At 36.6% G+C, this 17,612-nt stretch overlaps 1 protein-coding gene across 6 annotated transcripts in view; it reads left to right on the top strand.

Moving 5' to 3' along the window:
• Positions 1-4,380: 4,380 nt before the first annotated feature.
• actn4 (actinin, alpha 4) overlaps positions 4,381-17,612 on the top strand; it is a 92,706-nt gene continuing 79,474 nt past the window's right edge. For 4 of the 6 annotated variants that reach the window (XM_022213015.2, XM_022213010.2, XM_022213014.2 and 1 more), the window contains exon 1: positions 4,382-4,761. In XM_022213015.2, the coding sequence (XP_022068707.1) occupies positions 4,636-4,761 (126 nt within the window). In that variant the 5' untranslated portion in view covers positions 4,382-4,635. Of the gene's footprint in view, positions 4,762-17,612 lie in introns of all 6 variants that reach the window. The other 2 variants (XM_022213011.2, XM_022213012.2) reach the window with 2 other exon arrangements.

The following is a 17,612-nucleotide window of genomic DNA, read 5'->3' as shown; positions in this document are numbered from 1 at the left end:
AACCACCCCAATTTATATGACAGTTAAAACTTTAAAATCAGGAAATCATCTCTGATGAAAATATGTTTAAATAAAACACTTTGAACTTGTGAATATTTGTATTTTTCACCACTTCTATCCAACAACTTTGCTGATAAAAATATTAAATAATTCACGAATATAAAAGATGAAACTACCATCAGTATATAAAGCAGTAAATATGCTTTAAATTACTGCTCAAACATTCGCAGAACTATGATTATAATCATAATTATGATCCTGTTAACATGAGTTTACCCACAGAAAAAACTTTTATCAGCACCGTGAAATAAATTACTGTTAAAATGCAGTAAAAATCAGACAGAAGTTTTTTTGTTTTTTTAAAAAAACGGTTAAATTCTGTAAAATCTGGTACTTTTTTTGGCGCTAAAAACAAAAATGAACCACAGTTAATAAAACACAAGTAAATAGATTTATGCAGCTTAGAATATTATTGTATTATGTTGTTTTTTGTGCATTAAATCATATTATTTTCCCTGTTTTCTAAAATATATTTAATAGAGTACAGTTTGTCACACTTTTCTAACTTGCTTTATGCTGTATTTTTAACATTTTATGTGTTTTTTAATGCATTTTCTATTGTTGAACAGAGTTTTAGCTGATAATTTATGGATTAACTGTGTAATTTACAGTGTTTTTTGTTTACTTAGAATCAGAAAATGTTGTAATTTACAGAAAACTACAGTTTAAATGAAACTAAACGGTTATTTTACATCAAATTAGTTCCATTTAGAGAGACTCTGTTGGCCATAAAATCTGTTCCAGTAGATAATTTATCAATCAATCAATCAATCAAACTTTATTTACAGTGCCTTGTGAAAGTATTCGGCCCCCTTGAACTTTTCAACCTTTCGCCACATTTCAGGCTTCAAACATAAAGATATAAAATTTTTATTTTTGGTCAAGAATCAACAACAATTGGGACACAATCGTGGAGTGGAATGAAATTTATTGGATATTTTATACTTTTTTAACAAATAAAAACTGAAAAGTGGGGTGTGCATTATTATTCGGCCCCTTTACTTTCAGTGCAGCAAACTCACTCCAGAAGTTCAGTGAGGATCTCTGAATGATCCAATGTTGTCCTAAATGACTGATGATGATAAATAGAATCCACCTGTGTGTAATCAAGTCTCTGTATACAGCCATGGCCATAAGTTTGGACACAGCATGACTTACTATGTCTGTTTTGATGTCTTTTACAGAACATGACTCATATTTTTTGACAGCACCAGTTTAATTAGTCAACAAATCAACAAGGGATATAATATTATCAATAAATTCCAACAACTGGAACAACTTTGTTCCCAAAACATAATATTAGAAGAAAATAACAAAAAATGCAGTACTTTCACAACTGAATTTGGTAAGAATAACAAAATGACACCAAACTCTTTTGATGTTTTTTTTAAATATGAAACTTAATATAGCTCTCAGGAGTTGTGTACTGTATTGTAAGTGACAATTTTGTGGTATTTTCTAAGATTCACAAGTGTCATGGTACTTGTGTCCAAACTTATGGCCATGGCTGTATATAGCACTTTTCATCCAAACAGAGTTGCAACACAAAGTGCTTCACAGATTAAAAACAATCCCGCTCCACCCACTCCACCCGCTAACCCATCTTCCCCAAACCCAAAGATATAACACATTATAATTAATGCTAGCTGAGATAATTTATTTGTTTTATTCATTTAAATGACTGAACGTGTCTGACAGATTCCAGCTGAAGTCTGCAGAGAAAACAGCGACAGAAACAGCCTCTTATTGTTTTGTGTTTGTTTAGCTGCTCATATTTGGGATGTTTCTCTCTCATAAAGCCTCATTGTTTCAGCAGCTCACGTTCAGAAGCTCCATGAATATTCATGAGCCGTCTGGAGCTGCAGGAGCTGCTGGAGAGGAGTCGATTCACACCGATCCGAGCAGGGAGGCAGCAGGGGAGGCCTTCACATTAAAACACCCAGGAAACCTACAGAAGAAATCCAGCAACGGTCAGCTGCTGGATTAAACAGCATCAGTTCGTAGAGTTGATTCATCAGTTTTTATTCAGAAAGGTCAAAATTCTGCAGCCTCATAAATGTGAATGTTTTATGGTTTCTTTCCTCCTCCGTGACAGTAAACTGAATATTTTTGGACAAAACAAGACAACTGTCTTCTCAAAAATAAACAAAATGAAGTTCTGCAATAAATAAAACAACTGCAAAAAAATAAACAAACAAATGAAAGAAATACTTGAGAATAGAAACATCACAAAAGAAAAAAATGATTTTGTAAAAAATTACAATAAATTGTGTAAGGAAAAAAACAGACAAAAAAATGGACAAAAAAATCCCCCCAAAATAAAAATAAATTTAAAAAATGGAAGAAAGAAAATCACTGGTAAAAAATAGACAACATAATCAAAATAATGTGTGATTTTTGCGTCTCTTGAAGATGCAAAAATTTAAATTCTGTGAATCTAAATAACAAAATGAAAAAAAGAGTAAATATTGAAAAAATAATGTGAGAAGTTGTTAAATCAGAAAGCAAAAGATAAAGTTCTGTAATAAAAAAAGCAATGAAAATTATCAATAAAAAATACAGAAGAAATATGTAACCTGTAATAATAATAATAATAATAACAAGAAGAATAACAATAACAAAAATAATAATATTTAAGGGAAAATACACAAAAAGTGCAATAAATTGTACAAAAACAACAAATCTTAAAACAAAGTTTGTAATTTAGAAAAAGAAAATGAACAATGTAAGAATAAAACCCATTAAGTAAAAAAAGACAGAAAATAAGCAAAACTGTGTGAGAAATGAAAACAGCAACAACAACAAAGCACTGAAAGAAACAAAAATAAAAAAGAATTAATAGAAGCAAAAAATGTAATAAATTGTTAAATCATAAAGCTAAAAAAGTTATTCAATTTAAAGAAAAACTAAAAAAAATAGGAAAAATAAAATATTAATAATAATAGCATAACGACCATAAAGGTAAACAAAAAAATAAGGGAAAATAATTGTGAAAAATCAAACAATGATAGAAACAAAATATATATATAATTTGTGAGAAAAGATACAAAAATATTTGTCAGAAAGAAATACCTGTGTCAAAGGGTAACAAAGTTTAAATTTTGTAATTAATAAAATAAACAACTAAATAAAAATACTTTAGAAAAAATAAATAAAGGAAGAAAAAAACAACAAAATATTGAAATAACAAAAATAAAAATAATTAAGAAATAATACATTAAAATATGATGTGTTAAAAGGCTGTAAAAAATGTAAATGAAAATACACATAAAGTGTAAAAAATTAATAAATCGAACACCAAAAGGAAAATTTGCAATTAAAAAACTACGAAAATAATTAAGAAAAAAATACAATAGAAATATGTAAGAATGAAGACCTGTGATGAAGATCAACAAAACAAAACAAAAATGATTAGAGAAAATACACAAACAAACTGTAAAAATTTGTCAAATCTTAAAGCAAAATATAAAATGATGTAACAAAAAACAACAAAAATATTAATAATCAAGAAGAATAGAAACCTGTCATAGGGATGAAGATAAAGTAAAATAAAAAAAAAAATCAGGAAAAATACACAAAAAATTGTGCAAGAAATTGTTGAATCAAAAACAAACTAAATTTTGTGATTAAAAAAATTCAACAAAAATAAACATTATTCAGAAAAAATACAAAAGAAATATATAAGAATAAAGACCTCTGATAATGGGTAAAAAGTAAAAAAATAAAATAAAAATTAAGGAAAAAATTGTTAAATCAAAAAAGCTAAGTTTTGTAATTTAAAAAACTATAAATAAGTAAAAACAAACAATGAAAAGAAATATGCAAGAATAAAATCCATAAAAGTCCAAAAAAAATCCTAGCTAAAATATTTGGAGGAAATAAAGAAATTAATACCTGTATTAAAGGGCAACAAGTAATAATTATGGGAAAAATACACCAAAAAATTATAAGAAAAAAAATGTATAAGACATTGTTGAATCAAGAAGCAAAATATAAAATTCTGCAATTAAAAAAATACTTATATAGTACTCAAAATAAACTTAAAAATTATGTAAGAAATAAAACAAAGACAGAAACCAAAAAATATTAAAATACAGGGAAAAAAATACAACAGTTCCAACACCTGTGATAAAGATAATTACAGAAAAAATACACAATTATAAGAAAAAAGTGTGAAAGATGAATAAAGATAAATACGGCGAAATCCACTAAATCTGAGTTTTTGTGAGTCAGCACAGATTACTGTGAAAGGAGACCCGGATTGCGGCTGCGCACTGCGCGGCTCCTAGGAGCGGCCGGTTCCTCCCAGCAGCCTCCGCGGCTTCAGCTTGTCTCCTCCCCGCGGCGGCAGCAACTCACACCGGATCCTCATCTCAGTGAAGACGCTGCACGGCTGGAAGAGAACCAGGACCTGCGCCGCTCTGTTCCCTCCCCATCCCGCCTCTCTTGACTCGGACCGTGTTTCGCTATTTTTCCCCCCGAATCTTTTTTTTCCTCCCTTTTTTTGGGGCTTCTCCGCTGACAGTTTTATTATTTTTTTCCTCCTGCGACCCGCTCCGGCTCTCCGCTTCTGACATGGTCGATTATCACGCCGCCAACAACCAGCCGTCGGCCGGCGGAGTTCAGACCTACATGGAGCAGGAGAACGACTGGGACCGGGACCTGCTTCTGGACCCGGCCTGGGAGAAGCAGCAGAGGAAGGTGAGTGAAGCCAAGCCGAGCCGGGAGAACGTGGCTGGGAGTGGAGGTCGGAGACCGGTTCTGGTGGAGGGGAGCAAACCGAGGCCCGTATTCGGTGACCGAATGTGGGCCTCGGTTTGCTCCCCTCCACCAGAACCGCGCCTGGCTCTCCTCTTTTCACCCGGTTTAACCCGTGTTAAACGCCGTTTCATGCTGGATATATCACCCGTGAATCATCTCTGGTTGTTTTATACCTCCTTGCTAGTACTTCTTTCCATTTCTGGGCGGAAACAATTCACCGCATTGTTGTAAGAAATCCAAGCCGGGACTGTGGCGACATTCGCGGCTGCGGATGGAACGAATCTCACGGTGGTTTTTGGAGGTTTCAGAGCGGAATCCGGACGTGTGGTGCCGCCAGTCTGCCTCGCTGGAGGCCGATAAAACACAGTAAATCGAGGCGAGTTTCTGCTTCAAGATGTGACCGATAAACCGAGGCCGATATGGGGATAATTCAGCTCCACTGATTTCCCCAGTTAACCCCACAGTTAACGTGAATTATCTTCGATTTTCTTAATTTCGAGCTTTTGCTGTGGTAGTCTGGAACGGTGCCTGAGGGGGAAACATCTCCAGTGAAACTCGCAGCCCTCCTGGTGGAAATTCCTGTCGTGGTTTGCAACTTTTTTGAAAGTATTCGAGGCATTGCAGCTATTTTGAAAGCGGCACTAAATCAGAAAGCCTGCGGAAAGTGTAAAATCCTGTGCACATGGAGCTGCAGAGGTGTTAAAACTTGGATTAGAGCAGCTGTAGATGCAGATTATTGTTGTCTCTGCTGCTCACATTCCTCCCTCAACTTTGTGCAGCCACAGTTTCTGTGCTCTGAGCTGAACGCCCACTTGCTGAGCTGCGGGTTTTATATCCAGCTACGATCATATTCAGCAGAAAACCTCTGTGCATCTTCCGTGGCCCAATATCAACTCAGATCATCAATATGAGCTCCAGTCTTTAATATTTACCCTCATTGTAGCTTCTGTTTTCAAGTTATGCCTGCAAAAATCCATTAATTAATCACTTTACTGCCAACTATTACATTATTTTGAAGAAAAATGTTGTATTTCAACACTTATCGGGATGTGAAGCTGGATATCTTTGGTTTGTGGACCAAAGAAAAGACATTTGCCATCTTTGGCGTTGGATATCTTGGACATTTTTCACCATTTATTGACATTGTATTCACTAAATAACAAATTAGTTTATCATTTTTAGTATTACAGTTTCTTAAATGTGATTATTTTGTAGTTTCTTTGCACTGATCTTCATGTTGGGCATGGAAACAAGTCATCTGGCATCTTGATCTTTGGGAAATTTAGCATTTTTCGCCATTTTTTGACATTTTATAGACCAAGCAGCTAATCGATTGACCTGTTTAAGTACATTTTGTGAGAAAAAAATTATAAATTCTGGGATTCTAGTGAGTTATATCTGAATATTTTCTGGTTTCTTTGAGAGTTTTTAACATTTTACCATATTTCTGGCATTTTTTTGGACGCAGTCCAGCTGCTTAAATGTGATTATTTTCCAGTTTCTGTCCTGGTTTATGACAGTAATAATGAATGCATTCGGTTTGTAAACAAAATAAGACTTCTTAGGGCGTCATTTTGTGCTTTGGAAAACAATCACCATTTTTTCACATTGTTTAGTCCAAACAATGATTCAGTTTAGGAATTACAGTCTAAATCCTCTGATTCCAGCTTGTTAAATGTGAAAATTTGCAGTTTGTGGACAAAACAAGACATTTAACGACGTCGTTTTGCACTTTAGAAAACACTTACTGCCGTTTTTTGAAAAATTTTACACCAAATAATGATTCAGTTTTGGAAAAAACTGTCTAAAGCCTCTGATTCCAGCTTGTTAAATGTGAATATTTGCTGAATGTCTTTGGTTTGTGGACAAAACAAGACATTTGGGGATGTCATTTTGTGCTTTAGAAACACTTGATGCTATTTTTTAGACCAAACAATCAACTGATTACTCAAATATTTCTCTTTATGCAGCATTTCTTCCTCCGTCTTCATCTTCTGGTTCTATATTTGTTTTATCAGAGCTAAAATCTATGCTAGCGCTCCTTCTAGTAACTTCTACCTGTTCCTTGTTTCCTCGTTAGGCGTCCTACGTGTCTTATATTCTCTCTATTATGATCTCTAAAGTGAAAATATTCGCCTGAATAGTTTTCCTCCTCAGAAGGGAGTGAAGCAGCAGCGTAATGAAGCATCACTCGTTCAATGCTGAGGAATGATGGAGCGTCTTATTCAGCGACCGGCCAGATGACTGGAATACCTTCTGGTGGCGTGACAGCATGCCGGTGTTTTATCGAGCCACTCAGCGTTTTCTGGGCGTCAGACATTCCTGGATGTTTGTCTGCTGAACGTCGGGGTCAAAGTTTGTCCAGAGGAGGAATCATTAACAGACTAGAACCCTCCGATCGGTGGGAAGTGGAGGAAAAGGAGGGTAAATTCCTGCAGTGTATTCAGGCTCGCTGGGCCAGTTTATTACGCAGAAGTGAAGAAATGCTTCCTGCTGGAATATGGAGGGGCAGCAGTGGATCTAATGAACGTGGGAACCAGTTTGAGGGTCAGAAACAGGAGCAGCACCGTTTTCAGGCTTCAAACGGACGGCAGAGCTGCTTTTTCTCACCCGACTGCACATTAGAGAGAACAAATCTGAAAAAAACTGAAAACATGCAGAAATAATATTTAAAATACTGTAATGTTCTAAAGCTGTAGAAATAACAGCGACTATCTGCAAAATTATGTCATTTTTAGCTGGTTTTAATCAAATCAAGTATGTGTTTAGCAGTTTTAAATACATGTTCACAGTTGGTGCATAAAAATAATCCAAAATAAAATGCTATAAAATATTTAAAAAAGGTCAAACATGATAAGTTATGAGGTCAAAGTTTAAGCTTAAATACATTTAAAATACTCAAAATTAGGGGCATTAAGAGCCACTGAAAACATAAACATGTTGAGATTTTTCTTCAAATATCAGATTTTATTTAAGCAATTTTATTATTTAAAAAAATCACAATTAAATTAAAGTAAATTTATAATTTTGCAGTCAAACGTGGTAAAAGAGAATTTTTTTTAAATAAATCTATTTTTATGTTGACATTCTGTGCATTTTGAAAAAAATTAACATTAAAGCATTTTTTCTGGGTTTTTACTACAAATTATAATTTTGTGAAAAAGGGAAAACCTAAAAATAAAATTTGCTTTTTTTTTTCTTAACATCACTAATTTTTGTTTCGAATAACATCAAATATTTGTAAAATATTTTTTTAATTAAACTAATATATTGAAAACCATGTATGAAGAAATTACCATTTGTACAAATGATTTTCATGTTTTTCTCAAATATTTGTTCTATTTTTAAGTTGTAAATTAATATTTTTATATTATAACGGGAAATCTGTAAAATTACAGCTTGAAAACAATTTATACTGTTTTTGAAAATCTTTAATCACATTTTTTTTTCAAATAACATGTAAAAAATGAAATAAATTAATGAAAGCCATATAAGGAAAAAAAAATGACTTTATACAAATTTTGCCAAATATTTATTTAACTTTTAATTTGTGGATTAACTTTTGTTTCCTGTGATTTTTGCTGGATATGATCTGTCAAATGTAAATTTAAGAATAATTCCTGTTAAAAACTCTATAAAAGTAATTTTTTTTTAAACCGTGTAGAGAAAAGGAAACAGGATTTTTTTTTTTTTCCCCTGAAGGAGCTACAGGGAGTCCTCTAAAGATCAGATCAGTCTCATCTTTTTATTTCAATCTTCTCAGTAAAACAGAAAATCTTAAAATGCAGATGGTGTTTGAAGGTAGACTTCTAGGTAGTTTCTGTTCTCTGCACCAGAAGAACTCGTTTTAAGGCTGTGTGGTGATTCTGGTTGTCTGGTTGAAGGTTTCCTCTTGTCCATTTTCTCCATTTTGCTCGTATTTCTCGACACTTGTAGCTTCTGGTCCGGCCCAGTTCAGATAATCACAGTTTGTCAGAGCTCCTCTGCTGATAGACGTGTCATTAAGTGGTTTTTTTTTTTTTCTGGTCGGGGATCCGTCTGAACACGTCGAGGTACACGGTGACGCCACTGGAGGTTTTATTGGAGCCCAGGCGCTGCATGCAAATTCCCAGCAACAGTTACACTTGTTCTCATGTCATGTGGAGAACGCAGAACCAGGTGGGAGGACGAGCGGTGGAGATCCACGAGCCAAAAGGCCTCGAGCGATCGCTGTCTCTGGAGACTCAATGTTCCTTGTTAGACTTCTGGAAATTAATCGCAGCTAATAGTTTTCTGTCAGTGCAGGGAGAGGAAAATGAGAGCCTTTTCTGATTTATTTAGCAGAAAATCGAACTGTGATACGTTAGCTGTAGAAATAATCGTTTCCTGCCATAAATCGGCTGTGGTTTGATCTTATCTGCCTTCATTTTCCTATGTTGACAGACGGTTCAATTCGTCAGCTGTTTGCTCTGAACTGATTCTTGTGTGGATTTGAGGCAGGAAGAACAGAGAGTTTGGTGGAATTTTGTTTTTCTTAGGGTCCTAAAGACGTTTCTAATTAGTGGTGCAATGGATCACTAAACTCACGGATCGGATCGGTCCTCGGATCAGCAAAAAAAATAAAAACAAAAAACAAATAAACATACATTTTGTCTGTTTATTATTAGATGTCACTTCAAATGTGTGGATGTGTTTCCACTGTCATATGGCTTTCTTATACCACAGTGCCTACACACCGTCGCGGTTTTGTCCACTGACCTCTTTCCTTCGTCGTCATAGTTGCCAGGGAAACCAAAATGCTCCCATAGAGGGGATTTAAGTGTCGCGGGGTGTTCAAGCTCCTCCTTTCCTCCGCTCGCCATGTCTGCTCTCTTCCTTTCTCCGCTCGCCACAAGCTGCGTGTGGACGGAGCACAACTTTTTTTTTTCAGAAATCGCTCCACGGGTCAAGTGTGTGCCAAACTGATGATGTCGATCCCAATGGATCACGGATCAATGATGATCCGTTGCACCACTATTTCTAATGCTTCAAAATGTACAAGAAATGCACGTAGAGATTTTCAGCCATAAGCACTGCGAACATTAGCTGTAGGTGCACGTTAAGGCTGCACGATTACGTCCAAAAAAAAGGAACGTCAACGAATGTTTTTATGAGTGTTAAGATCATACGTATTTATTGGTTTTTAAGTTGCGCTTTCATGTCCACGAGTGCTGCTTTTACTTCCATGTTTCGCTGCATCTGTGCATCAAGACCTGAAAGAATCTTAATTAACTAAATAAACAAAATATTACCCAAAATGCCTCATTGTGTGTTCATAGATGCTACAGTTTACTGATAGTCCCTAAACGCCTCATGTGTGAGGCTAATGTAGAAGCTAATTATGTGCACGGAGAAGCTTCTAGTCTCCACTCAGTTACTGCAGCAGCTAAAATAGGTTTTAAGACCAAAATTTAGATTAAAAAGAGTGAAAAAGCACATTTTGATGCTAGATTTACACAAACAGAATCATTTTAAACGTCAATATTGCAGTTAGTCACATTAATTTAATAGTCGGAAGTCAAAATTGTGATTAATGTTCCAGAAATTCTGCATTTTAGTCTTTAGGACAGGATAAAGACTAGTGGATTGAGCAGATTGTGCACTTGGATTTAATGCAGGTTTGCTAACAAACTGTTGCTTTTTCACATTCTAACCACTCAAAACGCCGTATCCAAGTAAAACGGTCTGACTGAATGCTTTCTTTCACCTCTGGAGTCGCATTTTGATAATTTCATGTTCAGATACTGTTCACATGTTACTAGTAGCATTGAAGCTAACAGATGTTTTCAGTCTGTGTTTAGTGAGTGTTTTAGAGGAAATCTACAAAGCAAAATGTTGGATCAACTCAGTTTAACCTGCAGGAGGCTTTCAGAAGCTCCTTTAATGGGTTTTGCTATTAAAGCAGCGAGAAAAAAGACAGTAAAAATGCTAACGGGTCACTTTTAATTTAGCGTTTTGCATCACCTCTGAGTTGGTTGTAGTTAATTCCTCATATTTTTTCCTTCAAATGCTACTAGATTAGTTTCTCTTCCTGCCTTGTTCTGGAAGCTCGGTCCATACAGATGTGTCCTACGACAAACTGAAGCAGCCTGACTGCGTTTTTGTCACCTAGCGTCTCCGACAAAGAGCCCAGACGTCCATCTCACACTCCGATTCGTCCCTCCGTCGTTGGCGAGGTGGGCAGCCGGACACAATGTCGGTTTGTTCTTTTACCGCCCACTTTCACATGCTTTCTGTTCAGATGGCCTCCATTGGCTCAGGACGAGCTGTGAGCGACTTTTTCTCAGGACAAACGGACTCTAGACTCCGACTGAACCGGCTCAGATCTGGCTTCAGAGCAAGCGTGTCAAACATGTGGCCCACGGTCCAAAACCGGCCCTCCAAAGGGTCCAATCCAGCCTGACTTTGTAAAGAGTAAAAATTAGAGAGAAGACATTAACTGCAGATTGTGAATGAGGAAAACTGTACATTTAAAATAATTTCTGGACCATGCCAAGTTGTTTTGATCATAAAGTAAAATACTAGATTGTTCGTTTGTCATTTTGTCTCATTTTTATAAGATTTTGTCCTGTTTTTGTGTTTTTGTCTGACTTTAGTCATTTTGATTTCTCGCTTTTGTCATTTTTTGTCCTTTTGTGTCAATTTTTCTGTTGCTTTGCTAATGTTTTTTGTCTAATTTTGTTTTGTTTCATGTCATTTGTCTCATGTTGTTTTGTTTTCCCTTATTGTCTCGCTTGTGGTGTTTGTCTATTTTTTGCGTTTTGTTCCAGTTTTGTCATTTTTTTGTCTTGTTTGTGTTCATTTTTTTGTCTCCGTCGTTTTAGAAGAAGCTCTGCTCACTAAACGACGACAGACCAGACAGTAAAAGCACACAGCAGCTTAGAGCCGATTTAAAAGCAGCTGAATTAAAGTTATCATGTGAGTTCAGCTCCTTAACTGCTCAGGTTTATCTGTAATTCTGTTAATTCTGTTTTCTCTGCGCAACAGGCGGCTTTAATCCTCGTTAGTGCACCGATACGTGTGTGTCGAGTTCGGGCTTTAATCTGCTCGGATCATCTCCTGTCGTTGTGACCCAGGCACCTGAAATCACACTGTTGTTGCTTTTAGGGGAAAATCCGCTGACAAAAGTGGAAAATTTGATTGGAATCATGGCGATTTTTGCAGTTTCTACTGGAATTTTAATGCAATCATTCAATAGATGGAAATATTCTCTCTCAATGAGCTCTGAGAACTTGTGGAAGAGATTTTTAAACCTTTTTTCTCATTTTTGGGAGTATTTTTGCTGCTGTTTCTACAGTTTTCTTCACTGTCGGCTCATTTTTTTTTTACTCTAATATAAAGTCCTGCACCTCTATGGAAACGGAGAACTCAAAAATGTTTTCTGTCCCATAAGACACACTTATAATGGCATAAATCATGACAAAAAACACAAAAGGAAAGTTGAATTTCTTTAATTATTGTGCAAAAATCTATGTTTTTCGACTCTAGAAAGATGTTTCACCATTCTGGATGTATCTTTCAACAACTTGCTCCTCTGTTTACCCTTTATTTCATTGGTCAAATATGTTTTATTTTCCTCTCATAGTCTGGTTTGTTGCTGTTTGTCTCCTCTCTGCTCTGTTTGAACACAGCTTGCAGTTCAACTTGAAAACACCCCAAATTTTAGTTAAATGTCTGTTGATCTCAGCTTAGTCTGTCATAACTGCTCAGTTTTGTTAACTACAAATTTTTTTTTAGTTTTTTACAGAATTTACGTACTGTAAATGGTGTTTTTTTTAAATTAAGACATGTAGAATGAAGTGATTTTGATGAAATGTCATGAATTTAAACCAGATTTCCCAATAGAATGACACATGATTTGTTCAAGGACTGTTGGAAAGTTAAAAATCAGATGTTTGTTTCTGTCTTTGTCATTTTAGTTCAGTTATTTTGTCTTTAAATAATCCGCTGGAATATTTCTTGGGTTCAGGTGGTTAAACTTAAGCTGCTGTTCTGTTAATATTTACAATTTACAGACGACATGTGAGCTCTGGGCGTTTATCAGAGGCTCTTCCTGCTTGTTTGGGATCAATTCAAGGGCTGCAGAGGTGATTTTTCCAGAATGTTTCTTCTAATGTTTACGGAGGAAACACTTCGAGGTCTGACTTGAAGCTAACCATCAACACGCTCGCTGGCGGCCGACCAAGAGGAAATTCTTCGTCTCCATTGTTGCCAATTTCAATTCATCAGAGGGAAACGCCGTCCGCTAATCCCTGTAACTATGCACAATAGCCGGGTGCTAATCTGGAGAGCGATTAGGAGGAGAGCTCCGGTCGGGTCCGGGATCTGATGACTTCCAGACGAACCCGAGTCCAAAACCTGCTCACAAAGACGGCCGAGGGGAAACAGACCGTGAAGAGATGTGTGTGAAGGACGAACACATTATTCCAACGGCCTGCAGCTGACCGATGTCGCAGCAGTAAAGAGCGCTTCGATTGGACGGTGAAGTTTGAGCGACTCTGCAAACAAATACTTGGAGCAGCGTTCGGGCGCCGCCGCTTCCGGCTGGAAACTCCGACTCCCACTGCTCCGACCACATCTGCAATCCTGCAAACCCCCAGCTCCTCTTTTCTTTTTCCCCTCATGTGGGGCTAAAAAACAGGCCACCCCGCCCCCTCCAGGCCGAGCCCCCTCCCACCGGCCCAGCGGCTAGAATAGGCCACCAAAGGAATGTTTCCCCCCGAATGTCTCCCACCGCCGCCAACGGCCGAGACAAAGGGGAGGAAAGAGAGAGGAAACATTCCTGCTGCACCGACTGAATCGTTGTTTGAGCCGATCCTGGGTCCCGGTCAGCTGAGGCAGAGGGCTTTCCCACAGCTGACCTTGAATCAGCTGGCAGGACTCTGTTATCTCACATCACCACGTTTCAGCGTCGAGTTTAGAAGGAAAACTTCACTTCAAAAGTTTCAAAGTCCCCGAATTTATTCCCAACTAGCAGGAAGAACTTCTGGAAAATCCTCAGAACTAATCAAACGATTGATCAGTCGATAAAACGTCTTTCATGAGTTCCCAGAGTTCAGCAGCTCTTCTGTTAATATTTATAATTTAAAGACGACGTGAAGTTAAATCACCTGAACCCAAGAAACCTTCCAGTGGATTGTTTAAAGACCTAGCAACTGAACTAAAACGACAAAGACAGAAACAAACGGCTGATTTTCAACTTTTCAACAGTCCTTGAATGAGTCACGTATCTTTTTGTTGGGCAATTATGGCTGAAAATAATGAAATTTTCCCATAAAAAAAAACACACTAAAAATAACCTATGTGCAGTCACCAGGTTCTGAAATAAGCTATAAATTGTCTGATTTTCAATTTCACAACAGTTCTTGAATGAATCCCGTGTCGTTACCTTGGAATAGTTTGGGGATTTCATCAACAAAATAAGAGATTTCATCAAAATCGCTATATTACTCATGTCTCGTTTAAAAACAATCACTAAAAATAAGCCATTTCTTGTAAAAAAAACTATAAATTCTGTCTGATTTCCAATTTTCCAACAGTTCCTGAACTCCTCACATGTCGTTCTGTTGGGTACAATTCTGCTTATTTTCACGTTCCTGTTCGGTATTTCGGTGTTTTTATCTAACGTGATACACGACTAATAATTTAATCCATTTCTTCAGTGAAAATGCGAAACGTTTCTGCTTCATGTTGATGTAAATTTAGAGTCTTCTGTCGGCCAAACATCTAAAGAGTTCAGTTTTTCCACTTTTATAATAAACCGTTAATGGAAAACAATCGTCTGTGTTCTCGCTGTACAGATAACAGTGATAATTATGGACACATACGTTATTTTTGTTTGTTTTTTTTTTTAGATGATTTTCTGACTAATGCTGAACCTTCTGAACCCCGAAATGGAAATGAAAGGTTTGTTTATCAGCCAGAAACTGTAAAAACAGATGATCATCAGATTTAAAACTCGTGTGATGTGTTTTGTCAGGGAAATTAACCATTATTAAGCTCACAATCGTGAAATGTCAACAAAGTCTCTTTATTCTACATGTCTCAGTAAAAAAAAAAAAAGCCAAAAATTAACCATTTGCTCGATCTAGATTCTGTAAAAAACAAAAAATTCTTCACTTCTTTGCGTAAATATAAAGTTATTAATGATTCAGCTGCAACCAACAGTCACGTAATAAATGTTCAGGATTATTCAGCTGAACTGCAGGCAGTGTTTACACATAGCAGAGAGGAAATGAGAATAAAACTACAAATTAAAAGTATAAAATGAATAGAAATGTAAATTGTAACGCATCAGTGTTTTTTCCAGCTACTATGAGAAGGAGCCAAAAAATAAATGCATGAAGCTTGAACAAAATTATGTTGAAAAATGACGTTTGGCAGTTGGGTTTTGCAGAAAAGCAGCATTTTTAGTTCTTCTTCTCCTCCTCCTACTTTTTGTTCTTCTTCTCCTCCTCCTACTTTTTGTTGTTCTTCTTCTCATTCTTCTTCTATGAAAATGTACTAAATACATCTTCAGATCAGTTCATGTTTTCCTCTTATCTCACTGCATTGGGATACAGCACATGTTGTAATGCTCCGTTGCACATTTGTAAATCTATTAAACAGTAAATCCCAAACTGAAGCTCGACTTTAAGAAGTTACAAATCAAAACTGTGTAATCTGTCAGAAAGATCTCGTGTTTTCCCCACGTTGTTGTCTCATGCCAGTAGATTTCTACCTTTTTCCACAACGTTGGTGTGTTTTGGGTGGAGCGGTTTTGATCGTCGGATTGTGTTCTTGTTTGCAGGAAAGCAGCAGAATAGAGGCGATGTGTGTTTTAGATGTGCTTGTCCTGGGAAACAGTGAACAGTTAAACAAATGGTGGGGTTAAAGTTGTCCAGCTTCGTTCAACACAAAGCAAACAGACTTTTTAACAAATTGCTCATATATAAGGACCTCAGTGGTGTTTAAACAGGATCCCAGTCGATCACCTCCTCTGTCTGTCTGTAGGAGTCTAATTAAGCTTCAACAGTGAATCCACCACAGCAGAAATGCACCATCTTTCTCCAGAAATTTGGGGTTTCACTGCATTATCTCCTCCACAGCTAACAGATGGATTATTAGCATCACCGCTGCTGTGATTATGAACGTTGTTTGGTTTCTGCAGCTCTCTCTGGTCTCCATGGCTGCAGATCTTCTTCACACGTGCATCGGCCGAAGCGCTGAGATCTGCTTTATATTTAGAAACGACCGCTTCAGAGCGCCGCTGTCGTCCCGCACCTGAGAGAGCGATTCAATGAAAATTTGATCAGTAGAATAGAAGTCCTCGCTGGGGCAGTTTGAGCAGAGGAGGCTATAGATAGACGAGCATCGCCTACACCATCAGCACTACAGCGCCCTATAAACAGCAGCTCTATGGTGCACAGAGATCTAGTTATATTTATTTATGGGCTTTTGTTGTTGCTCAGAGTTGCACAACTGAGCGTAATTTTCTTTTTTAAAGCTTCCACATCGTTTAATGCTGCAGATACTTCAACTCTTGGTTTAATTTTTGATCTATTTACATACATTAAAGGTGAACTTGACAGATTATTACATATGAAGGTCAGTTTACCGGTCATTATCAGGAAAATAAACAGTGTTTTGTGGCTTTTAAGTTAGGATATATTGACCTCTGCTGCAGAATTATTTGAACATTATTCACAATTTTGTCTTCCAACCATTATAGGAGCATGATTTATTGTTATTTTGATGTTTTAAAATGGTTTTAGCTTTGGTAAATTTCACATTGCAGCCTTTCATTTCAGCCTTTTCAAACTAGTTTTTGGTCTACAGTCTGTCTGAGCTGCTGCAGTAACTGAGTAGAGACTAGAAGCTTCTCTGTACACAAGTTAACTTCTAATGTAGTGTTGCTAATCAAGTAAAACAACTCATATAGATAACATTTGTTTCAACGTATATAAATTTGACATTAGAAGCCTGTATTTTACTCTTTTCAAACTAATATTTGATGTTATATCAGTCTGAGCTGCTGCAGTAACTGAGTGGAGACTAGAAGCTTCTCTGTGCATATAGCTAGCTTCTGTTGTAGCCTGCATGGTATTTATGTTTTGCATCTAGGAGGTGCACTAGGACTGCACATTTAATCTAATAATAATCACTATTTTGGCTTCTTACAGATGTAGAAACATGATTGACTGTGACATTGACATTTAAAATGTTTTGCTAATAGAAAAACGCCCATGTAGATAAAATCCCCTGATTCAACTTTGGTAAATCTGATGTCAGAACACTTTATTTCACTGTTTTCAAACTAAAATTTGATCTCATAGCTTGTTGAAATGCTGCATTAACAGAGTGGAGACAAGAAGCTTCTCTGTGTACAAGTTAGCTTCTACTGTATCCTGAGGCGTTTAGGGAACATCTGTGAATTGTGGTGCATATTGCTTAACAAATGTTCAACAAGTGGAGCGTTTCTGCTACAATATTATTTCTATTTAGCGTTTAAGGAGACTAGAAGTCTAACTTTGATGCAGATTTGTGCATTAGCAGAAATATAGCAGAGCCCTGTTTATTTAAAGGTGAAAATGAACCAAAAATATTGTCTGTAGAGTTAGCTTTTTGACCCAAATCATTGCCTTTCTTAATGTTTCGTGACATTGCTTGGATAAATCTGTTATTTCACAGTTTTCAAACTACAATTTGATCGTATAGTGGAGACTAGAAGCTTCTCTGTGCACAAGTCAGCTTCTACTGTAGCCTGCATGTGAGGCGCTTAGGGAACATCTGTA

Source organism: Acanthochromis polyacanthus, chromosome 13 (genome assembly GCF_021347895.1).
Source record: "Acanthochromis polyacanthus isolate Apoly-LR-REF ecotype Palm Island chromosome 13, KAUST_Apoly_ChrSc, whole genome shotgun sequence".
In the NCBI taxonomy this organism is placed as follows: Eukaryota; Metazoa; Chordata; class Actinopteri; family Pomacentridae; genus Acanthochromis; species Acanthochromis polyacanthus.
Note: the sequence above shows the minus strand (reverse complement) of the source record. Positions and strands in the feature narration are given on the sequence as shown.